The 19,545-nt window shown below is 47.9% G+C and overlaps 1 protein-coding gene across 2 annotated transcripts in view; it reads right to left on the bottom strand.

The window, feature by feature from the left end:
- Window positions 1-13,197: 13,197 nt before the first annotated feature.
- The window catches only part of SALL3 (spalt like transcription factor 3), a 19,621-nt gene continuing 13,273 nt past the window's right edge, over window positions 13,198-19,545 (bottom strand). The window contains exons 2-4 of one of the 2 annotated variants that reach the window (XM_070627926.1): window positions 17,962-19,545; window positions 17,405-17,745; window positions 13,198-16,017 (exon numbers count right to left, since the gene is read on the bottom strand). The exon at window positions 17,962-19,545 is cut by the window's right edge and continues 1,359 nt beyond it. In XM_070627926.1, the coding sequence (XP_070484027.1) occupies window positions 15,586-16,017; window positions 17,405-17,745; window positions 17,962-19,545 (2,357 nt within the window). In that variant the 3' untranslated portion in view covers window positions 13,198-15,585. Of the gene's footprint in view, window positions 16,018-17,404 lie in introns of both variants that reach the window. The other variant, XM_070627925.1, reaches the window with a different exon arrangement.

The following is a 19,545-nucleotide window of genomic DNA, read 5'->3' as shown; positions in this document are numbered from 1 at the left end:
ATAGTTAAGGTGGTCAATCAATTTGATATCTGCTTCTGTGTTTTCTGTTTGTAATACTCTGGTCACCAAAATGTGGTACCTTCCTTTCTACATGTCTAGAAAGACATAACTTCAGACGTCAGAGCATTCATTTATTTGACGGAATGCTGCCTATTGTACCAAATGCAGTCTTCCCAGTACCTGGCTTGGTGAAAGCCACAGAATTAAGATTGTGATGGTTTTCATCTACTTAAAGCTGAAACATTTTTGCAGGACAGAATACTGTAACAACCCTCACTCCCTTTAGCTTTCTCACCATCTGTGATTTATTCCTGACTCTTGCAAGAGCTCTGGTGGGACAGTTACAGCTTGCCTTTCCATTTCTTTGCGATAGCCACACCTCCTCTCCTCCATTTCCTATATGAATTACGAGTCATCTTCCAAAGACCTCAAGAAAAGATCCTAGTGCTTATTCTTAAGTGTGCCTCACTTTAAACATTGTTGTATTTCATCATTTTCTTACCAAGTAGCTTATGATCTCTCCCACGTATATTCATAATCCAGAACCAATGTTATTAAAATCCTTCACCATTTTACCAGTAATGAATGCATTCGGTGAATGATTTCCACAATTGAAAACCTCATTAAGTTCATTCTAATATATTTAAATCAAATAGGAATTACTCATTTTAATATCTAATAAAGCCCCTATCTCAGGAACCGCAAAAAATCTTAATTAATGTATAAACAGTACTAGTACGAAAGGATATATATCTTCATTTAGAAACCAAAAGCAAAACATAAAATGTTGAAAGGATAATACACAATTAAGGGATGTATAAAACTAGTAACAATGAAAAAAGCAATTTTGTAAATACTGGAGCAAAAGATCCCCAAGAGTTGGAAATAACAGTTCTAGCTACTATTTACGTGGGACTTACTCTATGCCAAGCCCTGGTCTAGGCACTTTCACGTCTAGGAACTCACATAACTTCACAATAAGCCTGTGAAGCAGGTGCTGTTCTTATGCCCACGTTACAGGTGAGGAACTGAGGTACAAAGGGAAAGTGACTTGCCTGTGATTGTGCAGATAGTAAATGACGGAGCCCAAGTTTGAATCTTGGCAGACGTTCGATTTTATAGCCTTAGCCTTTAATCCTTATTAAGTAAACTAATGACTCAAAAAAGAAAGAAAAATAGAGAAAAGGAAAAGATCTCTCCATACAGGGATGATTTTCAAACTTTTTAACCATGACCACCCCACCTGGAGAACCCACCTGCACACGGACATAAGCTGGGACTCACCATTTCAACTCACCGTGCAGTCGACATTTTCTATACTATTTTCTTTCATTAAAAAAAAAAAAGCTGGTTTAGAGCCACGAAATTGATTTCATGACCCACAAATGGATTACGACTCACACTACGAAAACTATGGCTCAGGTGGAAACCTTTAAATCTCTTTTAACACAAAGGTAACAGATGAGTATGCAGCTTCAGTTTAAAAAGAAGATACAGCTGTACAAACTGCTTCTTCTGAGGATGATAGGTAAAAATTCCAGAATCAATTATTTCAGCATTAAAGTCAATATGAAACAATGTGTGGATTAAACTTGAAATTTGAAAGATTCATGTTAACAAACTACCTGGTATATTTTTGATATGGGCAACAAACAAACAAAAAACAAACCCCACAACTTAGAATTTATAATTATTCCTCAAATTATTCTCAATATAAACTGTGAGCAACTTAGTTTTCGATTTATCTATATTCCATTTAAGAACATTTCTAGGCAACACAGATAAAATATTTCACAGATAATTTTTTTTTGCAAAAGACAAAATAACGTCACATGAGCTGCTTAAGAAGAAAACGATATTTAAGAATACTTAGCATATTCCTCACATTCAACTATATAATACTACATAATGGAAGTATATAAATGCAAAGTAGAATACAGCCTTGACTGACGAATGGGGATAACAGTTCCCTGGGGCAACACATTAAGTACATGGATGCAAACAGCATTCAAACCACTGCCAGAGGGATCAGGCTGATAGCGTCCTAAGATGAGGTGTTACCTGTGCGCTCAGAGCATATGAAAGGTTCACCCCTAAAAGCAAGCCTGTGGATTCAGATACATCGATGTGGCTCTAGGTGCACAACAGTTCTCAAAGATGATGTAAGTTCAAACTTGACCCTAGGGCTTAAGCCCCAAAATGAAATTCCAGGTTTTAACACCACAGAGTTAAACAAGAACGATTTTAAACAGATGGTGCATTTACCTCGAAATTCAACTTTAGGCTTATGTGAAAATGTCCCAGGACCCCACAGTACATAAAAAAATTAAATGTAAGCACCCATAGTTCATTTTCTTGACAGCTGTATCCAGTTATGGTTACAAAGTATCAAGACTGTGGCTCAAAACAGCGTGTGCTCTGAACAAGCCATCAATCATGAGAAGAACACACGGTTACAATGGAAGTAAGATACAATGTAACGTGAATAAACGGAAATATGCCATCCACTTCGGCTGCTTATTCATTCCAGGACCAAAACAGCTACTGAAATTTCTGAGTTTCTAATTTAGAAAATCTTAAATAGGGAGAGAACTGTTTGGACAAGCCTGGCTAACAGTTTTCAAAAACTCATTAGTCCTGTAAAATTTCAATTTATCCTCTCAAATTTGCAAGGCGTCCAGCGCATTCACCAATAATGCCCTTTTCTTTTCAAGTTATCCCCCTCCATCTGCAGTTCCTGGATCATTAAGCTGAACACTGCAAAACACCATTCTGCATTCCGCCTCCGTAGTCACTCCTGAACCATGAGGCGGGAGCAGCAGAAAATACTACAGTTCTTTGGCAGAACTGGCATTCTCTGGGTTTACCCAGACTTCTTCAAAGCTCGAGAACATTCCTGCATCTACAACACTAATTTCGGTTCATCAACACGTATTTATTGGACACGGCCTGTGTGCCAGTCTTTGGGCTGGCTCCACGAAGGTGAGGGCTAAAACCACGAACACTCCTCTTGTGAGCGCAAGAGTAACACTGGTGTTAGAATCAGCCAGAGAATAATCAGCTGACATGCGGGGCCTGTCTGAAACATCTCTGCTCAGCCATGGCTCTGGATCTCAGTAGGCGCCAGGGTGAGCTGTTAGCAGCCGGCTGTGAGGCTTCCTCTGCTGTGGAGACCAGATGTGCACAGACACGGACAAGAGCTGCAGTGGGGTCAAGCCCAGAAGATGACCTGCTGTACCTGGAAGCGGGTGCGTGGTTCCCGCGTGGTGCCCTGCGAGCTTCACGGAGACCAGGTCGCCCAGGGCAGAGCCCCCAGAGGGCAGCACGTGTCCCATCAGAGCCGGCTCTGCCCCGCACCTGCTTCCAGCTGCTCTCCCTGGGTCAGGGCCAGCGGCTCCCCTTACTCCACCCACGCTATCAAACCTGCCCCTCCCAGGAGATCCCAGCGCCCTGCCGCTGTCACGAGGCTGAGCCTCACCCCCTTTCCAGAGGCACGGGTCCCTGTCTGTGGGGCACTGTCCCCACACCTGCCACACTCACCCTCCACTGGTCAGGGTAGAAGCTTCTAGTAAACAGATCTCAGTTGTGCCTGGATGGTTGCAGCAGCCCTGCCTGGCTCCCCCAGCACTTTGGCCAGGCCACCGGCCGGCAGGTGGGATCCTGTCCTTGCTCTGCTCATGACCGGCTGACCCATTTCAGGAGGGACGGGTCTGGAAGACGTGAGCGAGCTCCCCGGGCAGAGCTGCGGGCGGCGTGCTGGACAGCAGGAGCTTCCCAGGAACGGCTGCAAGCTGGGCGGGTTAGACACTGGCTCCGGTGATGCTGACGGAAGCCCAGCGAGGCAGAGCCCTAAAGCCCCCGTACAAACCCCGAGTTTACGATTCCGAGAATGTGAGCAGCGGCCTACCCTCACAAAGCCACGGTGTAAGTGCTGGAGCTCAGACCGAGGCCTTCTGTTCATGAAGCCCATGCTTGTCAAGGTCTGCACGAGACCCACTGACCTGCTAGGCTCCCAGGGTGAGCAGAGAGCAGGCCTCAGGCAGAATGGAGATAGCCTAGAAGATTCCCCCACCAGGCGTTAGTGAGAGCTGGCACAGCACACCTGCTCAGGGGCAACAGACTGGAGGGCTGTGCCACAAACTGTGGGCTGTCTCTCATACACACTTATTCTTAGCCACTTCCAGCTGGGGGTGGCCTCTTGACCACAGTGCTGGTCCAAGAAACCGAAGCAGAAGTCTGCCGGGTGGGGTTTCTGAAAAACCTTTCACTCGTCTGATAAAGAGATGGGAATACTGACTTTAGGCCTGGTGCCCTTTGCTCTTCTTTCTTCTTTGTGAGTGGAGCATGAATGCAGTGCCTGGGACTGCAGCAGCCACCTTGTGGTCATAAAGGAGCAGCATGAGGACATTAATGCCTCTGGTGGCCTCAGTGGGCAACCGAACCATCCCCAGCAACTACCTAACTCTGAACTTTGGGTTCTATGAGAAAAATAAACCTTTATTGAAGCTGTTAGATGGGGTTTCTGTTATTTGTAGCCAAGTGCAAACAATTAATGAAGAACGGCCTTGGGAAAAAGTAGAGCGTAAGGGCCTGGTGCCTTGGGTAGTGCTGACTTGTCCTTAAGGAGCATTTACAGCTTCCTTTTCTCTCCCTTTGCTTAGTGTGGTGCCAAGACCAGAGGCATCTGCATCCCCTGGGATCGTGGTAGAAATGCAGACTCCCAGGCCCCACTCCAGACCCATCAAGCCAGAATCTGCATTTTAACGAGATTCCCCGGGTGGTCTAGACATTACATTTTGGCAAAGCCTGGTGCGGTTTTAAATCCTGTTGACCAACCACCACCTGGGCTTCACCCTCAGCCATTCTGATCCACCTGGTGTGGACAGAGCCTGGCTGAGTTCTGGAGAGCCCCCCTGGGGTGACTACATCTGCGGTTTGCAAAGTGGGGTCCCTGGGCCAGCAGCATCCGCCTCACCTGGGAACCCCTGAGAAATGCAGGCTCTCAAGCCCCACCCCAGACCTGCTGAATCAGAGCCTCGGGGGCAGGCCCGGGAGTCTGTGGTTTAACCCGCCCCCAGGAGATCCCGATGCACACCACAGCTCCAGAACCACTGCAAGACTCTACAAAATACCCACTGAAAAGAGGGAGGGAGGTGCATGCTGCAGAGGGTGAAACAACACGGGGCATCAAGGTGGGCTCAGCACAGGATGTCTCCTGGCTGAATGCCACTTCCTGAGAACAGGTACTGAATTTCACTCGTCTTCCACTCCTACCAATAATACAGGGACTATCTGTCATATCATCCATCCATCATCATCTAGCCATCTCTCATCTATCAATCTATCCATCTATCATCTATCCATCATGCTATCTATCTATCCACCTACCATCTATCCATCTCTCATCCATCATCTATCCATTTACCCATCTATTATCTATCATCCACCCATCATCATCTGTCCATCTTCTACCAATCTGTCCATACATCCATCTAATATCCATCATCTCTCTCTCTACCTATCAATGTATCATTCACTTCAGGAATGTTATAGGGGGATTTAACAAATGTTTTTGCTCATCTTCATCATCCTCAAATGCCCCCGGTACAAGCCTTTCTTGTTCGAACCCCTCCCTCTACACTGTGGGGGGTGTACTATAACTTGCCCTTATTTTTTAAGGTTAATTCTGTTCAGTGATCACAGAGAACTAGCCTAGTCCATTCATGAGCTGACACCCCAGATTCAGCCCTCCTCCCCTAAGCTGTTATAGGTTTTCTGCCCCCTGGAAAAAATCAAGTTCTCAGACAGCCCAGCCCACCCATCGGCGCCACTACCGTCCTGGAGCACGGAGCAGGAAACTAAGAGACACACCATTTCAGAGGAAAGTATGACACAACCGCACAAAGCATGGAACCCAAGTGTTGATTCTCACCTCATCCAACGTCATCCCAAGGAAGCCCACTGCCCTGGGGACGCAGACAGGCCAAGCAGACTGCAGGCTGTGGGGCATTGGCCTCATTTCCGTGTGCCGGCAGTTGTGGGTGGAAGGGGAGGAGCCTGGTTGACCCCTGCAGAGGTCACAGAGGTGACCCCTGGGAGCTGGCCCAGCCGCTCCACTCTGGCCCCACTCTGAGGTCCGTGTCTCATTCTAAGATCTCAGTCTGCACTCAGCGATGCCAGCCGGGACCCCCTGACCAGCAGAAACCCCACCGAGCCAACACTCCCCCAGCACTCCTCCCCTGGTGACAGCTGTGTCAGAGGCTCTGGGGCTAAGAGATGGTATGCTGCTTTCAAGAGATGAGCCAATGTGCCAGCCTCAGGATGTGTCTGTGGGTGACAGAGGCCTTCAGGGAGTGCGCTGCCCTGGGCTCCCCAGGACAGCTCCTCCTCCCAGGACCTCCTCCCCAGGCAGCAGCTCTCCGCTGGCCGCAGAGTCCTACGAGCCCAGAGCAAGACCTGGCAGAACACGCAGCCACCTTGAGCACAGGCTGCCCCTCCCAAACCCCACTTACCACCTGCACCTCCTTTCAAGGGACTGCATGGACCCCATTGTTTCTCCAAGCTGGTCAGTGGGCATGAGTTCAGCTTTCTTTCTACCCGCCTAACATCATTTGGCAGCACCCCTGGAGGGGCTGGTGCCAGCTCTCCACCTGCTGGGCAGGATGTCAGCTGGAGACTGACGGTCGGTGGCCTGGGGGTGAGGTAGTGCCCCCCGCACTGCAGCTGCAGGCAGCCCTTGGGGGCAATCTCCCCCGGGCCAGGCATCACCTCCAGGCAGCTGGTGGGGCTGTGGCTTCGCCTGCTGTGAGGGCCGCCTCCCCACGACCCTCTCCTGTTCTGATTCCTGAACTCTAGCCCCGTCCACACCTGCACTGCCTCCACTGGCCGTGCCCAGGATGGGAGCTCTGGGCACCCCAAATGCCCACCCCAGTTGAGTCTCGCAGACTCAGTCTCTCTGACCCTGTAGCCTGGGGGCTGGAACTGGGGGCTCACAGGCCTGCCCCCAGCTCTACCCACCTCCAGTGACACAAGCATGTCCCTGTCTACGTGTGCGAACATCTACACACAGATGTAGCATTTTAAAGAAATACCGCCGGCAGCTTGGTGGGTACTTATGCGAGAAGGAACTTAAAAGCTGATCTCCACCTGCGAGGTTCCACGGAACCAGGACTCAGCCTCCGCAGCCAGACCCCGCAGAGGCCACAGAGCGAGCCCCCACCACGCCGGGAGGGCACAGGCCTCCTCATCCGCAGCTCAGATACCTGTGGTGGAATCCTTGCTAGAGGACTTGTCTCATACCACCTTTTATTTTTAATTTTGGAAAATATTTTGCAAGTTTAGAAAGGTTGGAATGTTTTAAGATTGGTTTCTAAAGGAAACTATCTTAAAAATCAAGGTTACAGTAGGTGCAGGACTGAAAAGTCACCATCAAGAACTCGCAGACAAGCAGCCAGCAGGGAGGAGAGTCCCCTAGGCGGGACGTGGACGATTCGTGCACCCTGGTGTGGGTGCCCTGCATCCCGAAACAGCAAGCCTGGCGATACTCCCATGGGTGAATCAAACCTTCCACAATTACCTCTAAACGTCAAACGTTCTGCCAATGCGATTCCAACACATCAAAAGAAGAGCTCCAACTTCTCTAACTACAAAAGCAGGGAAAATACAAATAATATTGAATATGCAATTTTTAAATGCACATGAAATACTGAATATTTTCTAACATAACAATCAAGCTAGCCTGCAACCATACACCAACTGTTTTATCTGTGCCTATGAAGTTTAGAAAAACCAGTATTTCCTTACCTCAGGGAGTGTGCATTAATAAAATAATTAAGCTCAGCATTATTTTCTGCTCAAGAAGCTTGTTATTCTGGACACTTGCTGAGCTGAATTAGGTGCATGCACCTCCTTAGAAGGTTGGTTCTTAAAGGGTCGCTCTTTCAGGTACATATAGTCTATCAATAAAATAGAAATTTCTTCTAAATATTGAAGTAAAGATCAAACCAGTTTAAATTAGTTCTCATCACAGACTTGCAAGATAAAGATTTGGGTTTAAGAATATTTTTTAAAGTGAGCTTTATCAAAAGGCAGGCAACGTCATTTTTCTGCAAGATCCTGTACTTAAATTCTTTTTGCATTTCCTTCCTGAAGGCTAGACTTGGGGTCTGGTGATACTCTTTCTGTGATTACAAAGACTATTTTAATGCACTTATAATTTTTACATAGCCTACAATTCTTCTCTTAACGCTTCCAAAGCCAATGAAGTTAGATTGCATCAACCACACAGGACAGGGAAAGTGAGCTCACCGGGCCATCCCTCACTGCCGGTCTTCACGATGCAATCAATGCTGGAGCAAGGGGCACGATCTTGAAGGCAGGCAGCAGACACTCTGGCTCTGCCACGGACTGTCCCGTCTCCCTGTCTCCCACACCTCCCCCCATCCAGGTACATAGTCGCATTTTCTCAGCTGGCTCCGCCAAGCCTAGGTAAGGCAACATACACACTTGCACACCTGCTTGTGCCCCGTCAGCACACTGGCCTGAACACCACTGAGGACGCTTTGTTCGAGCCACAGTGAAGCCAGCAGTCATGGGAGGGTGTCGAGACACTAACTGATCACTGAGTTTCCCTTTTCAGGGCTTGTGAGAAAACCTCGAATTTGTCTTCAGTTAAATACCAAGCCCAGCCATGAACGATTTCATTTCTTCAAAGACCACTGAGTCGGTTTCTAAGACTAAGTATCTAATTCAGGCCACTGGAGGAAAAAGCTTATTGGGTTCTGAGGTGAGCCTCAGGGACCATCTTGGAAAATAATCAAATTATGATTTTAATTTAAAACTTGCTCTCCTACTATTCAGCAAAGCAGCTGATAAGAATGGTAGGACCAAGGTTTAACAGAAACTCAAAAAACAGAAACACCAAGCCAGGAGATAAATTCTGGGTAAAAGATGGCAATGCAAATGAGAAGAAATATAAAGGAAGGGTCTTGAGCAGGCAGGGAACGAATCAAGAAGGAGTGAGCTGCAGTCATTAACTGCAGCAACACAGCAGCCTTTTCTCAAGCTCTACACAAACTACCAAGATTATGAAAAATATGTTTGGAGTTTTCCTCAGGAAAAATTAATCATTTGCAAATATTTATCGACAAAGTTCATTTCCCCAAATTGCCTATAGCTTCTAATTGACAATCTACGAGGTCAATGCAGCTGCAAAAACTCCTGAGATGCTGGCGAGGCTATATTCCTACGTCCGTTTGTCTTTACTTCACTGCTGATGAGAACTTCCAGATTGGCTCCTTTATAGGCTGGCACTCCTTTCTCAGTGTTAGCAAATAAAGATCGAGTCATTTCTTGGGTGATATTATGGCTGGTTCAACTCATTCAGCAAATGTGTCTACAGACTGAGGTCAGATAACTGAATTTGTCACCTTTAAGAGAGAATGCCTGGACAGCACCTACCTCTTTTGAATTATCAGTACAATTGTTTAAAGCGGCAAAGAGGCAATGTCTGGGTGGCAGAGCTCTTTTCCCAGTGACCCCAAGCCCCCAGGGGTGCAGCCCACCTGTCCTGGCCGATGCGTTTCACAGCGGCACTCAATGCTCTTTACTAAAAGCCACAAATAAAGCAAAGCAACATAAACTACTGAAGAAAGGATGAAAAGCCTGGAAGAAGAGAAAACAAAAGGAATGTTAGGGCTTCCTGCTCTGCACACACACCATCGTTACCTTGAGGAACGGTGACTGGACCCGACAATTTCCTGGGAAAAACAAACACCTCTGGCTTATTTGTGAAAGAAACGGATCTACAATTCACTGTCTAATTTATCTTTAAACTCACTGAATGTGTGGGGAACTTGCTATACACTTCTCTCACTATGTAACCCTAAAACTTTTGCCACCCCAAGTGTGGAAAATATTTTTTTCTAAGCCTACTTGTTTTCCTTCAGCAGTGATGTTTGTGGGAGAATGTGACATATTTCTCCTGGGTAATTTTAGGTTATAATAAGAGCTGTTTTAAATTGTTCTCAATACAGCAAATAGGAAAAATAAAATAAAATAGAAGTATTTTGTACCACCCATAAATCAGAAGATCTTCCAGTTACAAAACGAATGTGATGACTTGTCATTTAGATGTTTATATCCCTATTTGTAAAAAGTTATTAAAATTCACATGTCCTTTAAGTTAGGCTAGGAAGAAAATAAATAAATGGAATTAGTAGTATCTGAACTATCAGAGTGGAGACTGAAGGAAATAACATACTTCTCTGTAAAGATTCCAGTTCACAGATCATTCTGTAAGTTCACATGTGTATCACACCAACTTAGGAAGTGTCTGGGGGGGGGTTACAAAATTCCCATGTTCACAAATATTCACATTTGGAATTACTGTCCCCAGACACGTATTCCTGTGTGTGAATCACATTCAGTGAGTGGCTCCTGCTGATGTGGACAGGTCCTCACACGGTCACCTCACGGTGTGACCCACGGGTCACCTTCCACGTAGTGACAGCAAGAACTGTCGACACACTGAACACGACCACGCTGACAGCAGGGACACAGCTTTCTTCTCTTTCCTGTCTCACCGAATTTCTGATTGTTGTCCACTGGTCATTCCAGTTTCAATGAAATACTGACTCAGTCACAGTGGACAGACGGGATGCACGGCTGTCCTGAGAAGCTGCCCTTCTCCCAAAGGAGTTAGAACAAAATGCAGATAGGGTTACAAATCAGGACAGGACAGCCGACATTAACAGTTCAGGAAAGAACACGAAGAAACACCACTTCTGTGAACCCCATACTCTTCTGAATGTGTACGGATCTGTACCTATCATCTTAACGAGGAGCTGTATGTGTACCTGTGTGTGCAAAACACGACAAAAAACACTTTTAAAAGACTCTCTTCTGACAGAAAATGCAGTAAGCATAACGTTCACAGAGGTTCATTTTATTTTACCTTGAATATACCTGCATTTTAGAAAGCTTCAATAAATTCAATGATTTAAAAAAGAAATCAAAGATACCAACACATTTTTCATGATCCAAAAATGATTCCACATATTTTCTTTAGCAAAGTCATTTGTAATAAATTTATTCTATTTATATTCATGTGTAATCATTTGTATTTTCTATGTAAATACTGTCAATTAGTCTGTCTAGTGAATTCTGGGGGGAAAAAGGAAAGTGTACATTAGCTGTAGTTCTTTCAAAAAAAATCACTGAATTTTAGAAGAATTTTAATATCACCAATTCCACCCCCTTCCCACAGATCAGGAAGTGGAGGGAAGGAGAGATGAGCTGGCTGCAGCTTCCACACGGCAGAGCCGGAATGAGGAGCCGGGCCGGGCCCACCACAGAGCGTGACAGCCTGGCTGGTGCGGGGCGACACTGACACACCCTGAGCTGTGAACTTGCTACAAAACTGCAGACGGGAGAAGGGCAGGAGAGCGCCCTGTGGTGATTCACTGAAGGTTTCCTTCACAAGGAATGCTGAAACCATGCTCCATATTTCCCACTGAAGTGAAAAAGTAAAGGAGGGACTGAATTTTCTTCCTAGTTTTGTAGACCAGATGTTAACATAGCTGAAAGTGAGCATGCGGACCTGCTAACACAGATGTTTCATAGCTCTGCTCTCCAGCGTGGCGGTGGGTCATGAGGAAGTTTTCAAAGGAGTAAATCAGTGCCGGCTCCCTACCTAGGTACCAGTCATTAACACAAGATGGAAAATCGAGGCGCACAGGTTGGCTACCACGCAAGGTGACAGGCGGGACACAGAATTCCACGTATGTGATATTATCTCTGCTGCAAGCAGCCACCAGAGAAAAGAAATGAGGGGTCTGCACTTGCATGGCATTAGACAGACAGCCAAAATAAATACAGTGATGCAAAGTTGGCTGGGCTGGAGACGTGCACACAGCCCAGTAATGCAGGGCCCTGCCGTCCACTGAGCTGCGTGAGGCTCGGGGAGGAGCCGGCAGTGCTGGCCAAGCAGAGGGAGAGCAGGTGGAGCCCATGTTGTCCTCAAGCTTCTCCGGGAATAAAACTAACAGCAAGGAGTTTGAAAACAATCGCTTTTTAGCCCTTTTGCAATACTTTTAAATTAGTTTTAAATGTCAATGGTTCCTGTAATGAACTTAGAATAGAAATATATAGAAATAAATAATTTTTAGGGCTGTTGGCATTTATGATCCTTTGACGTACGGTCTGAGCAACTAGAGTTGATGTCAGAAAGAAGTAAATATCCAGGCTTGTTAGGCTGAAACACCTCTGGATTTACACCGGAAATATTTTTGAAATATAAGTAAATCCCTCTTTCCTGCATTTTAATTTATATTATTTTAAATCATTGTAGGAATCTTTGCTATTTCCTTACCATTTTTATAAAAAAATTGAATTTACTATCTGATTTAGCTGGTTTATATCTCATAACTTCTATTCTAGCACTGAAATCCACAAGTCTGAATCCCTAAGGCTTATGTATGTGCCAGAGGGCTGGCCTGGGCAGTTAGTTCAGTGGTCAGCGCATTTATCAATCCTTTACAATCACCCAGCACTTCCCAGGTAAAAATTACTGTGTCTTCTAGGTATCAGTGGTTATTCTGAAAAAAGAAGAAATGGGTTGTATATGTTGACATCCAGGAGCTATTAAATCAGTTAAGTCTTATCGAATGTTATTAGTGAGGTAAAGATTTTTGTAAAGTAAAGGGCACCCTCCCGCTGGAACGAGCAGACATAAGGTGCTGATGCCGGTGGACACACAAAGCTGTCCGTGGTCACGGTAGCACCCTCCTTTCTCTGTCCTTCCTATAATGTGATTTGATGCACAGCTATTTATTTTTCAAGTAACCTGAAGAGCAGCCATTGTCACTTAATGCTGACGATAGGAGGGTAATTCAGAATATAGTCATTTTTGGAAGCCGCCAACAGTCTCTAACAATTAAGTATTTTCTACTACATCTTCTTCCATCATAGATGTAAAAAAAAAACCCCAGGATTAGGAGGCTGCATTTTAATTTTATAAAAAAGCGAAAAATAAAAACTTCAAGACCAATTGAGATACACTTAGATATTGCTAAATCTAAGCTGTCAACCTCGGTGACTTTCCTTGGAGAAACACTACAGATGTACGTCCACCATAAATGATCATAACCGCAAATTTCACTTTCGCAATTAGAATAATCAAGGAACACAATTCAGAAATAATATTACATCCCGCATTTTATTCAATTCCATATGACAAAAATAGTAACCTAGACTAAGACATCCATTTCGATCAGCAGATGTGTCGAGCCACAGATTTTATCATAAAAAATATTGGATCTAGGTAACGATTCCCAGCTGCTTCAGGGAGGCCCCTGGCCCCACATGGTATTGCAATAGAAAAATAGCGTCTCTCTTCACCATGCGGGGGGAGGCCCAGCCCTGAACAGACGGGGCCAGTCTCACTGTCCCTTCACGAGCCATCTTATTTACAACACTTTACATTTCTCTTTTCGTAAATTATATACACATCCTTTTGGGAGAAGAGAGGACACTACAGGGTACCAAATACTAACCAAAAAAAAAAAAGATTTCACACCAAAAAGGACACAGATAAATAATAAAAACATTCAACTGCTGAAACAGCAACAGTAGGCCACCTCAGTTTTCTTTTCCCCATATGGTGACACCCCTCACCTGTCCCACGAGAGGAGAGGTACAACACAGGAAGCTTCCCTCTCGTCACCGTGGGAAACAGCGCTGTAGACTTCAAGGTTCATTTCTGGTAGAAATAAACAGCTAAGTCTGCTTATTCATGAGTCTTCAAAACGCTTTTTGCTCACTGCCTCGATGTGACTTTGTTGTTGCTGTTGTGTTGGAAAGATTGTCCTGTTTCTCCGTTTCCACTGAGATGACTTCACTGTCTGACTCCTTCTTCCGGGGCACACACTCCTCTCGCACAGTCACCCTACTCCCCACGACATCTCCGCAGCAGTGTCGTGGGAGGAAGTTCACAGACTCCAGCACGCTGGCGACGCACAAAATGAGGTAGAGCACACGACTGTGCCTGTGCAGGCTGCAACTCGGCCCCGCCCCGGCACCCTGGCCACGGGTCCCTTTCCTTACTCGAAACAAACTCACCAGCTTAAGACTGAATTTTGAATAGTCAGATGACATTGTGCTTTGTTTTCATCTGAGAAGATAATAAATAAATCAGGAACTCAGAAAATTTCCCACGTATGACTGATTATACTGCCAGACACCCGACATTTCTCTCCAGTTTATTGTTTATTGACAGGCAGTCAGAATCCTGTTCGTGGGCGCGGGAGAAAGAGACAGCAGAGATCACAGTAATATTACACCTACACAACGACTCTTAGTTAGTTCCTGGCTTGTATGGTGTCACAGTCCTAAGGTTAATGCATCCAAGTTTCGTCAGGGGTGGTCAAGTTTTCAAATGGGCTTTGTAGAAAAGTTAAATAAGTCATTTTAATTTAAGAAATGGCAGGCCCTAGTTTATTGAGGAACTCACAAGTCTTGGTGGCTTTTCTGTTTAAGTAGCATAGATTTCTCATATTGTTTGACCTTAAGACAAAACAAGAAACTATAACTTTTTTTTCATTTTCCTTAAATCAAAGTACTATTTATAAAATACTTTACATCTTTTTAAATTTTCAAATTATAGACAAACCTCCCTAATACAAAATACTAAAAGTGCAATAGTATAAATTAAGAGTTTGCAACCACATTATACAAACATTACCTTTTTATTGTACAGCTTCGATAACGTGAAATATTTACTCACAACTGTTTATAATGTTGTGAATAATTTACGGTGACGTTTGTCTGTAACTTGTTCCCAATCACTGGGCTACAGACCACACTAGAGAGCAACTGTCCACATAGCAGCTACACACACTTAAATTAAAAAGAAAAAAGGCTTGTTACTGATAGGTACTTGCACACAATAGCATGCCATCTTTCCCAACAGAATTCACAATTTTGCCTGTATTGAAATAACCCACTTATTTATAATAAAACAAATCTTGCTTAAAAAAAAAAAATCACATAGCCAGATGTATTCTGCAGTACAAAAGCTTCCTTTAAAGTTGGGGCTGTATTGTCTGTTACCCGCATAATCTTAACATTATAAATACTACAGACAAAAGTACCGCCATAAGACAGCGTTAGGAGTACTGGACCACGTCTTTACGATGAGAGTTCTAAAAACAGTTCAAGTTTCTAACTAATTCCAACAAAACGATCGAATGAGTTTCACTAGATATACCACGGGGGACCCCTCTCTCCCTCTCAGGGATTATTAGGTTTTAGGAGAAAGGAAGTGGATGTGGTCTGAGCCCTTTTCGTTCCCAAGGCGGTTTTCCAAGGACTTCTTTCTTTGATTTGTTTAACAGATTGCAGAGTTCTCAAGAACAGTCAAGCTCACCGTGGAAGCAAGTACCATGCAGAGACCACCTGTCAGCAGCCACACAGCTCACATGTTTTCTATAGGTAAAACTTTGAGAACCGGCAGGAAGGGCGAGGCTGATGGTGACACCTCTCAGTGTGCACGTGGGACAGGGCCAGTGGACTGAGCTGCGCGCACGGCTAGTTAATGCCAATCTCCTTGTTGTCCTCAATAAACCTCGTGAACGGACGGCTGGTTCCCGTGTCGGAGTTTGCTTTGTCCAAACCCACAATGGGCGGGCTACTGCCGGTGCGAGCCTTGTCCATCCCAGCGGTCAGGGAACCCAGGGAGGGGAGGGCGCTTCCGCCCAGACTTACTGGCAGCTGGGGGATGCCTCCATTCTGGATGACAGAAATCTCATTGTTCTTCATGGCAAGACCGTTTGTGATCGCTGCGGCATACTGGTTCCAAAAACTGGGGTCAACATTCATTGCTCGCGCTGCCAAATCCTTCTGGAACATTTCCGAGAACTTCAGGGCATCACCACCTAGCAGAGCCATGGGGTTTTCCACAGACAGGCGGCGGCCGCGCCTCGCAGGGGCGTTATTCCACATGTGCGTGCCCATGTGCACCTGCGTGTGAGACACGGAGAGACAACCCACGAGTAAGCAAGCCCAGCCCTGCAGGCGGCGTGCTCCTGTCTCCACGGTCACAAGTGTCATCCAGAAACTCAGTGTAACTTTCTCAGAGTCTTTTCTTTCCCCATCCTAAGCATTAGTATGGGGACAACAAAACATTGTTAGGTGAACTCCTGAGCCTCTTATACTTAAATATGCAACACTTCCTTTTATCATATACATGACGCAAAAGCAGCCAATGTGGTAATGAATGTTGCTTTCAGTTCACAAACCCGATAGAAGAACTTTTGCCCCTAGTGAGACCCAGAGGATGTTCCACAGCGAGAGGACACAGGGCCTCGCCCCCACCCCCCGAGCCCCCTGTCCTCTGTGCCTCTCCCCGCCCTTTAAATCGTCTTCTACTCGAACTCTTGGCCTCACTGTCCTCTCTCCTCTGTTGCTTTCTCCCAAACATGGAGGAAACACCCCAGGACACCTGTGGTCAGCAGAGACCTCAGGTGGCTCTTATCCTACGAGCAAGCAGAAGCCACAGGTCCTGATCTTTTCACAGTCCCTGAAGGGGTCACCGAGACCCAAACAGGCATGTGACATGGGATGGAAAGTGGCACGCTCAGGAGGTGAACACAGGCCTGGACGTGTCATCCAGCATCCTTCACACACTCCACCTTTAGGGAAACGGGCAGCATGGCTGGAACCTTAAGCACGAGCACACTGCCGTGCTGTGTCCCTCTGCTGGGAAGCTTCTCACAAACGCCACGTGGACAAAACACCACAGGACCAACCTCTGGCCCCCAGGCAGGATTTGCATTATTCCTATCACGTGCAAGCGTTTAATGGCCCAGTTTATCTTATTATCAGTGTTCCGCAAAATTCAAGACAGCCCTGGCCCTGGGCCTGCCCACCCTGGAGCAAGTGTGTGTCATCCCCAACAGGCTGCCACGGCCACCAAAGCGGCACAAGCCCCTTGAGGGAAGGCTAGGCCTGCATGGGAAGGTGAGCCTCTCACTCCATGTGGATGGCACGCACACCTTGGTGAGCGCACACATACACATATGAATGCATGTGCATTTGAACACATGAGCATAGACTGCACACACTACACATGTGCATGTGCACACTGACACAATGCACATGCCACCACACACAAAATACATGCACACTCTACATGTGCACACACAACTCACGTGCTCACGTGCACATACACTACACATGCACGCACTCACCCACACATGCACCCACACCACACAGGCATGTACAGTGCTGTCTTGCGTGGGTGCCCCAGCATCTTAGCCCAGCTGGGACCTCAGTGGATGCCCCGCCTGCTGTACCTAGGGAGGTGGAGAGCGTCCCGAGCTCGGCGGGCAAGCACCCGTGCCCTTACCTTGAGGTTGCCCTTGGTGGTGAATGCCCTCCCGCAGATGGTGCAGCCGAATGGCTTCTCCCCTGTGTGGGTGCGCTCATGGATCTGCAGTGCGCTGGCCGAGGAGAAGGTCTTCCCGCAGGACTGGCAGTTGTGCTGCTTGGGCGTCCGGCGTGGCGGCGGGGCCAGCATGGGGGCGAGCCCGGGGCTCATCACTGTCTGCGGCCCGGCGGGCACCTGGACGGCAGCCGGTAGCGGCGGGCCCTCGCCCAGCGCGACAGCCTTGCTGTGCCCGTTCACTTCCATTTTGATCATGGCGGGCGTGGAGCTGGCAACCAGGCTAGGGGTGCTCTGGCTGGGACCTAGAGCAAAGTTGGGGTCAAGTAACTGAGAAGGCAGCTCTTTCAACTTGTGGGTCAGCAAGTGCTGCTTTAAATTACCCATAGTGGAGCACCCGCGCCTGCAGACCGCACAGACAAACGGACGCTCCTTAGTGTGGCTGCGGTGGTGGATTTCCAACGCGCTCCTGCAAGCAAAAGGCTTGGCACAGACACGACACACAGCACTGTCACACTTACCCCGTTCTCTGCTCAGGAACAGCAGGCTAAATGGGGCCTCCTCCTTGACGGCCGGCCGGCCAGGGTGGGCAGCCGTCAGGTCCAGGGCGCCTCCGTTTTCGGGGGCGGGGGGCGGACTGTCTGGCCTTTCGGTCTTTAGCGGGATCTCCTGGGGCTCCTCCTGGTTGCTGAGGCCCGGGGACTTGGACTGCAAGCTCTCGCTGTTGCTGTTCACCGGCGACAGGGCCTGCATGGAGGATGACGACTCGGACAGGGCCGGACTGCCCGCACTCCGGCTCTCCAGGTCGCCCACGGCGGACGAGGAGTCATTGCTCAGGTGGTCACTCTCCCCAGACCCGTTTTCCATGGACTTCAAGGTGGTCAGCTGTGGACAGCTCATGACAGAGTCGATCATTTTCATCTGGTTCTCCAGGGCTGCGATGCTGGAAATGACAGACGGCGGGGAGGGCGGACAGGAGCCCGAGAAGGATGGGAGAGGCTTGGATGGGTCGCCGGCTGCGTCCTTCAGCTCAACATCCTCCTCCATGGAATTCTCGTCCATGTCATCGTCGTAGCCGCTCAGGGCTTCCGCGGCCTTCTCATCGTAAGGGAGCTCGGCGTCCATGGCATCCTGGAAGCCTTCGGGCAGCGGTGTGTTTGGGATCTGCCCCCCCATGTGCATGCGGATGTGCTGTTGGAGGACCACGGCATTGGTGAACTTCTTCTGGCAGATGGGGCAGGAGTGCTGCACGCGCAGGGGTGGCTTGGCGCGGTGCACCCCGAAGTGCGTCTTCAGGTTCCCCTTGGTGGTGAAGGCGCGCCCACAGATCTTGCACTTGAAGGGCCTCTCCCCCGTGTGCGTCCTGTAGTGCATCTTCAGGGCGCTCTGACAGCTCAGCACGCGGTGGCAGATGACGCACTGGTTGGGGTCGGTCATCTTCTTGTCGATGTTCTCCACCAGCTGCTGCAGCTTGGAGGTCTCTGATGTCTGCATAGAGTCAAGCAGCCCTCCGAAGGGAAACTTTGCCTTGAACTGGTCAGAGGTGGCAGGAAGGACCGGGCTGCAGAGGCCTGTGGAGATGCTGCTGTCCGTGAGGGCAGTGGTGGCCGAGGTGGATGCGGTGGACACCTGCCCGCTGGCGGGGACGTCCCCTGCCCTGGCATTTGCGCAAGGCAGGCTCATGGGCTCGATTTTGGTCAGAGAAGACCCACCGAGCACTGGCTGTGGGGACTCTGCAGTCACTGGGACGCCCGGCTCCGAGCTGTTGAGGCCGGGGGACAAAGAGGTGCATTCGCTTGACGCAGGGGAGGGCCGTTGCGGGGAGCGGCTTGCAGGGGTGAGGCTGGGGGAGTCGGCGTAGTTGCTGACGCCAGGGATGGTGGGCGGGAGCTGCAGCCCGACCGACGTGGGCACGGTGGGCAGCACGGGCTTGCTGTCCAGCCAGGTGGTCACCGGTTTCTCTGGAGGCAGAGACATCCCGTAGGGGATTCCGGAGCAGGTGGGCACGTTGTCCAGGTACTCCGGGACGGGGTAGGGGTTCATCTGGATGTGGGGGTACTTCTCCTTGTGCCTCTGGAAGTGGACCTTCAGGTTGCCCTTTGTGG

This window comes from Equus przewalskii, chromosome 7 (genome assembly GCF_037783145.1).
Source record: "Equus przewalskii isolate Varuska chromosome 7, EquPr2, whole genome shotgun sequence".
Lineage (NCBI taxonomy): Eukaryota > Metazoa > Chordata > Mammalia > Perissodactyla > Equidae > Equus > Equus przewalskii.
This window is presented reverse-complemented; position numbering and strand designations above follow the sequence as displayed.